General features: G+C 39.8%; 1 protein-coding gene across 1 annotated transcript in view; it reads left to right on the top strand.

Annotated features, from left to right (window-relative positions):
• The window catches only part of LOC103809271 (chromosome unknown open reading frame, human C21orf91), an 18,628-nt gene that overhangs the window by 9,429 nt on the left and 1,080 nt on the right, over positions 1-8,119 (top strand). The window contains exons 2-4 of the mRNA XM_009082098.1: positions 3,183-3,698; positions 6,932-6,994; positions 8,029-8,119. Of these exons, the coding sequence (XP_009080346.1) occupies positions 3,183-3,698; positions 6,932-6,994; positions 8,029-8,119 (670 nt within the window). The remainder of the gene's footprint in view (positions 1-3,182; positions 3,699-6,931; positions 6,995-8,028) is intronic.

The following is an 8,119-nucleotide window of genomic DNA, read 5'->3' as shown; positions in this document are numbered from 1 at the left end:
CTTTCCCTAATTTTGGGGAAGGAGGTGATGCAGGAGAAAATAAGGAAGTAAGAACTTGGTAGGTATGTTTGGTTTTTGAGTTAGGGGGAGGTGGTTTCCTGAGAGCAAATGGAATGTTATTACCTCTTAGCTGCTGTGAACTAGAAACACTCTGTGCAAAACTGCATTTGTCCCACATTTACTAATTGTGGTTTTTGCAGTTCTCTTCCCTCTTTACAAATCTTCAAATATTTTCTTCAGACAGGATTACTCTGTCTTGTGATCAGAAGGCATTTGGGTTCACTCATTCTGCTTATGGTCAAATTGTTAGGTGGGTTCCTGAGCATTGTTTTATAGAAAACTGTGCAAAGCACCATCAGATTGGCTGAAAAACATGTTTTCTTTAAGTAAAAGAAAGCACTATAAGCAACAGCAGCATAGAACATTGAAGAATCACTCTGGTAAAGCAAATAACATTGAACAAATCACTCAGGTTTTGGAGGATTTGCAACGTTGTAAATATATTTGCCTCATAACCTCAATTGACAGTGTTTGCTCTTCCTTAATGGCTTAAAGATTTAAGATTTCCATCATGATACTTGAGTTAAACAGACTTGCTCTATTTAAATAGTGCTGATAAGTCATGAAAACAAATGGCTTGTCTTTCCTTGTTTTCACTAGAAATGTTTATTTAGGTTTTTTAAGTCTCTGTAAAAATAAAGAGGGAAAATAGCATTGCAAGTGGGCAGTAGATCATGTAGAGCGTAAAAGTTAGTGGATGTCTGTTTGCTGAAAGAGGTTGAAAACTATTTTGAAGTGCAGAGTGACAATCTTGACTTTGTGCTCAAGGAAGGCATCATCTGTCTTTATACTTTGCTTCCAGCACTTCCTTCTTAACAGATGCCTCTTGTTAGTATGTGGTTTTTGTTTCTTCTAATAGTTAGCTCATGAACAGAAGGAATATCTGTTTCCATGACATAACCATTTCTTCCCCTGCTGCTAAGAGCAAAATAAATTCCTTTGCTGTCCTCTTCCATTTTCCACTCTTTTCGTCATTTTCCCACGTAAATTGTCTACGCTCTTACAAACTCAGCCAGAACAGCAATGCACTTGAGTTTCAGCACTGCCCAAAGAGTGGAAAATCAGCAGTTTATAGCGGCTGCTCTCAGCATTTGAGCTCCTCAGCTTCAAGCACTAGTTACCAGCAAGTGAGATAATCAAAATGAAGTGCATGGATTTGTTTTCACTAGTTTCATGGTAAGAATTTTACCTTTGTAGCTTAGTTTGGGATTTTGTGGCATTTAATAACTTAAAACCCCAACGTACAATTTTTTATTGTTTGGGGTGTGGGGCTTTAAGTTTACCACAAGAATTAAAGAGGATAAATCAGATGTAACTTAGAATTGTTGTAACATGTAGCTTTCTGCTAATTGGTCGTTAGTATCTTTATTATCAGATTTTGTTGCATTTCACATTTTTTCTTTTATTTTAATCTCTTTTATGCTCTAAAGGGTAAAATGGCTGCAGCTTGGTTCTCATTGCCTAGTTTCAAAGGTCAAATTATTGTGTGTTGATTTAAATACTCTGGCACTGAGTGCTTTCAACCAGTGGTTCACAGGGATATTATTGTTATTTGCAATGAGGAACTTGTTTGACAGAATTGTTTTTCTCATATTGGGAACCTCCCAGATAGAGTACTGGGTATGGAGACAAATGTCAAACTGTTCAGTACTAGTCTTGGATTCTACATCTACTGTGTAGGTGAATCTGAAGAGAAATTAATGACATCTACTGAAGTTGCAGAAAGTAATTCTGTACTGGGGTACTATTAACTTTCTGAGATAGTCATTTCTCATGCCATCTGTATGTATACATCTCTCATCAGCTGTAGATTGGAACACAGATTGTGTTCCTTTTTAACCTGTCAATCACTATCAGTTACTTTGAGGTTTAAGTTACCTGCTGTAGCTATTTGAATAGTCTTTGGAGGAGGACGAGCAAATAGGAGAATAAACATCCATCTTACATGATGTCATGGTTTAACCCCAGCCAGCAACTCAGCCCCGTGTAGCCACTCGCTCACTTCTTCCCCCCAGGTGGGATAGGGGAGAAAATCTTTACTGGTAGATTGAGATTATGACAGTTTCACAGGGAAAGCAAAAACCACACAGACAAGCATAGTAAAAGCAGGAATTCATTCACTGCTTCCCATGGGCAGGCAGGTGTTCAGCCATCCCCAGGAGAGCAAAGCTCCATCATGCATAACGGTGACTTGGGGAAGACAAATCACATCACTCCAAACATTCTCCCCTTCCTCCTTCTTCCCTCAGCTTTATATACTGAGCATGATGCCATATGGTGTGTAGTATCCCTTGGGTCAGTTGGGATCAGCTGTCCCAGCTGTGTCCTCTCCCAACTCCTTGTGCTGTGCTCCCAGCCCCCTCACTGGTGGAGTGGGGTGAGAGGCAGAAAAGGCTTTGGCTCTGTGTAAGCACTGCTTAGTGTTAATGGAAACACTGTTTTCAGCACACATCAAAAGCACAGCCCCATACTAGACTGTGATGAAAATTAACTCTATCCCAGCCAAAACCAGCACACATGAAATGAATTTCAGGACAGTTTAATGTTTGCAACTGTTGACAGTATTGGAACTTGCTTCTCTAGCCAGGCTGCAGGCTTGTACCAATGCAAAATAATAAACCAAGACTGAAATCTGAGTTATGTTTGACCACTTGGATGAGACAAGCCTGTACCCTGCAGTATTCATTGAGCAGATGGCTCATAACATTATGCATAGAAGATGGGAGCATGTATGAGTGCTGTCAAAATTCTCTTCAGTATCATTCTATAGAACTTGCTGACACACAGTTGGGTTTATTTTATCTGTACAGCTTATACACGTGTATATAAGGGTGATGCAATATGTATTGAAGTTAGCAGTTTGCTTCATCTGTGTTACCGTCCAAGAGACTGAAGTCCTGGACTAGAGATGGTGGTGTGCAAAATCCTCTGTATGCTAAGGACTCAAGACTGAGTGAGACTTTAGAAATTTTAAACTGAGGTATCCTTGTTTGCTGCAGTGACAAGATTCTTAGTAGGAAAGCAGTGCTTAGGTTTTTGTTTCTTGGTTGCTTGTGCTTAAAGATTTTTGGAAATTAGCTGAATATACAGTAAGTGAACTTTTTTCTGTTGTGTCTTTACAGGAGTACCAAAGTCGGATCTTCTACATACAAGGTCCTTAAGGGGGCACAGAGACTGCTTTGAAAAATTCCATTTAATAGCAAATCAGGACTGTCCACGATCAAAGCTGTCTAAAAGTCCATATGCAGAAGTAAAAAATATCTTGAGCAAAAAAATTAACTGGATCATACAGTATGCACAAAACAAGGATTTGGACTCTGATTCTGAAAGCTCAAAACCATCCCAACATCAGCTTTTTAGCTTCAGACATCAGACTGATAGAAAACTACTCCCACAGTTTGACTCCCCAGTACCTAGATACTCTGCAAAATGGATAGATGGGAAATCTGGAGGCATCTCAAGCTGCACACAGGCTCTTCTGGAACAGAGAGAACCCACTGATTTTAGACTTGGTGCTACCTTCTGTTGCAGCAGCGTTTTGTGGTCTAACCACAACCAGGTCCAGAAAGCTGAAAAAGCTGAAGATGATTCACTTAACAGTGTTCATAGGAGACATCCTCAATACAGCAGGGAAGAACGTGAGTATATATCTATTTGTATGCAGCCTAGCAAGCAAGGGCATTCTTTGAAATACCTCATGACTGCTTAACGTCCCTACAAGGCATTAATTCTCATCCTGAAATCCAGCTTTTAACAGTTTGGAGTTGTTACTTTAAAATCTGTGGAGAAAAAGGCTACGTGGTGAAGCAAATAGTGTGGAAGGTTTGGTTGATTGGGTTTTTAGCTATACCCCAATGTGATACAGGACATGCCTAATTTACACAGAAAAGTCACTGTTATGGTTGCTCACAGTCACTTCGATATGTCATTCCTGGGAGTTGCCCAGCCCTGCCTGTGGATGTTCATCAGCTCCTACAGATCTCTCTCTTACTGAATTAGTGCTGTGCCCTGAGTTGCATTTTACAGGGAAAATTAGAGGTAAGGTAGCAGAGCAAACGTGTGAAACAACATAAAAAGTGAAAAATTCTTACTAGCAGCAGACTTTTCTTGTGCATTTTACTGGAATTTTTTTCTTCTTTTTATTGAGCATAACAAAATGGGAAGGCCTTTATGCCACTGTGTCCTCTAAAAGGCTGTAGCAGTAGATCTGAGCAATCTTTTGATGACTGGTGATATTGAAAATAAGAGGAAAACTTATTTTCCATTATTAAAGAAGGTCACTAGAAGAAATCTTTAGAAAAATCTAGGATATTCTAGTGTCTCTGGAATCAACCTGTATGAAATGTGTCAGGACAAGATTCCTGCAGATATCTGCAGTTACCAGCCTTGCTTTAGAACAGCACTTGGTCCTGAACTGGAGTACATCCACTCTTACTTTTGTAGATGAGGAAAGTAGTTGGAGAGGGTTTCTGAATTTCGGAAGACTAGAGCATGAAGACAAAAACGGGTAAAATATTCCATGGAAAAACATGATTAAAAACAAGGTAATAATGGAATTCAGAATGTCAGAAGACAGTGAGAAAGAGCTACTGTAAAAAGTTGGAATTGGCTTCTTTAGGCTCCCATTTTTTTAACAAACTGCCAAATCTGTCCTTGTGAAAGTTGAGTCATTTCTGATTCTTTATAAAAGGATTTTACTTAACTGCTGTATGATGTGTCATGTTGCATTTGTAGTGAATTAGGAGCCTTAGAGCCGTAAATCAAAACAGATATACTGGGCTGTTTGACCACCTGTCTGCTGGAGTCATAAATTGGAATTACATAAATCAGGACAGCAGTTTACAGAGGAATTATAAAAGCTTGACCTGGTTTATGGGGTTGTCTAGCTGAAGTTAGTGACTTGGAATCTATCCCTCCAATCCTTGATTTCAGGACAGGGGAACCTAAAGCTGCATTAGGCACAATAACAGTTTCTTTCTTCTGTAACAACTGCATAATGCACTTTTGAGGCATTTTTGCTTGTATTATGCTGTATTTACCTTTAAAGGACATTCATTTGGAGATTCTATGGTTATTTAAAGTTTTTATGCTAGAGGAAAACTTAGACTTTCTCTGACAGAATTAGTTACCTTCTTATCACAGAATATTCTGAGTTGGAAGGGCACCACAAGGATCATCAAAGTCCAGCTCTTGAAAAAGTACTCTTGTTGCAAAAAATACATTAATGTAACTGTCAATAGCTTGGACAATATTTTTTTTATAATTTACCTCACCTATGGGTGGAACAGTGTTTTAGCACTTAAATTCAATGTTCTGTTCCTTTTCCCTTTCTGTATCAGAATAATGTGACATGAAACAGTCCTGTCCCAAAACACACAAATGAAATGTGTGAACCAGCCTGTCTGCTAGTTGACAAAATGATGAAGAAATGGGAAGTAGCATCCTGCCACTGGGTATAAAAGGGGAGAAAAAAATCTTGAGTGTTTAGCTGTCAATTACTATATTAAATTCTGTCAGGGTTTTTATGGAGCTTAAAGGGTGAGATGATGTGAGAAAGGACTTTTCAGTTGTATTGGTAGCTGAAGGTGGGAAGGAGCACCACTGTACCTGTCTGATGGAGGGGAAAGCTGAATCTGTTTAACTCATAACTGGGCTTAGGTCTTGAGTACCAAGCAAGCTGTGTTAGCAATTTCTAGCTTCTTTAGTTTGGCAGTACAGTCTGCAAGTTCACATCCCACAACTGTAAGATGTCAGAAAGCTTGAAAAAGAAGGCTTAGGATAATCGAATAATCCTGTGGGTAGGTAAAACTCATCTTTTTCAGAATTTGGGCTTTAAATTTGCAATGTAGAAATCTTCTGCACTGAGTCATCTCTGCACAAAAACTGCAGCACAGGTTTTTCTCAAGTATGCAGTGAGAGCTTTGTTAAGCTGTAGAAGAAACAGCTCAGCTGAAGTTTAAAAGCTGTATTTTAAAATTAGGAGGTCTTAAAGCCTGTGTCAGTACCTTGTATGCTCCTGTGGTGTTCAGGACTGTCACTTTTCACCGTGCTGCCAAGGGCATCTCAGCAGCAGGCATGGTACCACATGTGCCCACCACTGCAGGGTTGAAGGATTTCTAGCAAATAGGCCAGTGCTTCCCTGCTTGCTGCTGTTGATCAAGGGCAGTGTAGAATACTTTAACAGTTCCTTCCTTTGAGGCTTGATATGTATTTTCTACAAGGATGTTCAATGCATGCAACCTGAGATAGAGAAAGGTTTTTGAATGATGCAGAGCATCTTTTAGTTCTCACTAGGAGCACAGAAGGAAACCTATTTTTATATGTTTGTCTTCATATTGAACTAAGATTTTTCCTCATCGTTTTTACTGAGGTACTCAGTGGAAACTCTGTGTTATTATTCTGTGCATAAAGCACAAAATTTGATCATCAAAACTGGTAGTATGTAATGAAAATTCTGTCAGGAAGGTGTTTCCTGCAGCCTTGCAAATGTAGCAGGACTTGCCCACAATTAAACAGATGTTTGCACGGGTTTCACTGGGGAAATCATGTTTTGCAGTCAGTGAAAGGTGAAGTATTTAGATGCATCAGGCAATTCTGATTCTGGATACTAGTGTTTTGAGGGCTGATTTCCCACCTCATTGAGATCACAGAGAGGGCTCTCCTATGGAGTAAATTCTTGTCTATGTCACCATGAAAAAGAGAATTTTCAAACTTTCCACAAATGACTGATAAATAATGTTGCCTCTGGCTTAGTGCCACACATCCGTTGATTATTAAGATGCCAGTAGGAGAAAATTTGAGAAAATAGGGGTCTGCTTAAGGGATTTTTATGTGACTATGGTAGTAGTAATAACAGATTTTATTGTTACAGTGACTACAATGACTTCAGGAGAGTTAAAGCAGCTTAATGAAAAACTGCTCAAGCAAATCCAGGGTGAGATTTTTTTTTGTTTGTGTTGCTTTGTGATTAAAAGAAAAAGGGTAAAAGTAGGCTAGTTTTTAAAAAAAAAATTAATTGCCTTTATATCAGTTAAGTTTTGAACTGGAATCTCTTGTTTTACATGGAACTGTGATATATATAGATATCTAGCTGCTTTTATTATATAACCTGCTGTGGTGTTGTAAACTGGCACAGTATTTTCTTTAAGACTTTTGACTGGAATCATAGAATCGTTAAGGTTGGAGAAGATGCTTTAAATCATTGAGTCCAATCATTCCCCCAGCACTGCCAAGTCCACCACTAAACCATGTCCCTCAGCGACACATCTACAGGTCTTCTAAAGCCTTCCAGGGGTGGTGATTCCACCACTACCCTGGGCAGCCTGTTCCAATGCTTGGCAACCCTTTCCATGAAGAAATATTTCCTAATATACAATCTAAATTTCCCCTGGTACAACTTGAGGCCATTTTCTCTTGTCCTAATGCTTGTTACCTGGGAGAAGAGCCTGACCCCCACCTGGCTGCAACCTCCTTTCAGGTAGTTATAGAGAGTGATAAGGTCTCACCTGAGCATTCTCTGCTCTAGGCTGAACACCCCCAGCTCTCTCAGCTGCTCCTCACAGGACTTGTGCTCCAGACTCTTCCCCTGCTCCATTGCCCTCAGTGTCTTTCTTGCAATGTGAGGCCCAAAAGTGAACCCAAGATTTGAGGTGCCTCACCAGTGCTCAATATAGGGTTGGTGATCACTGCTCTGGTCCTGCTGGCCACACTATTGCTGGTAGAGTCAGAGTCAGCTTTGTTTTGAGTTACAATCTGATACACTTTGGTTCAGGTCACCTAAAACTAAAAACTAGTGATCCTGTTCAGTTTGCAATGCGTACAAAGCTGTGCTGGAACCAGAAAAAGCACTGTTGTTGTACATGAGCCCATTTAAATGTCTGTGCCTCTTTCACAGTGATGTTTGTTACTGCTGCTTAACTGTGTGACATTACAGGGACCAAGTGCATTAACCTAATGATATTCTTGCAGATGTGTTTGAAGAGCTGACTCAACAAGTCCAAGAGAAGGACTCTCTGGCCTCCGAGCTCAACGTCCGTCACATTGCTATTGAGCAGCTGCT

This window comes from Acanthisitta chloris, unplaced genomic scaffold, assembly GCF_000695815.1.
Source record: "Acanthisitta chloris isolate BGI_N310 unplaced genomic scaffold, ASM69581v1 scaffold19129, whole genome shotgun sequence".
Lineage (NCBI taxonomy): Eukaryota > Metazoa > Chordata > Aves > Passeriformes > Acanthisittidae > Acanthisitta > Acanthisitta chloris.
The sequence above is the reverse complement of the archived record's forward strand: the minus strand, read 5'-3'. Positions and strand labels throughout refer to the sequence as shown.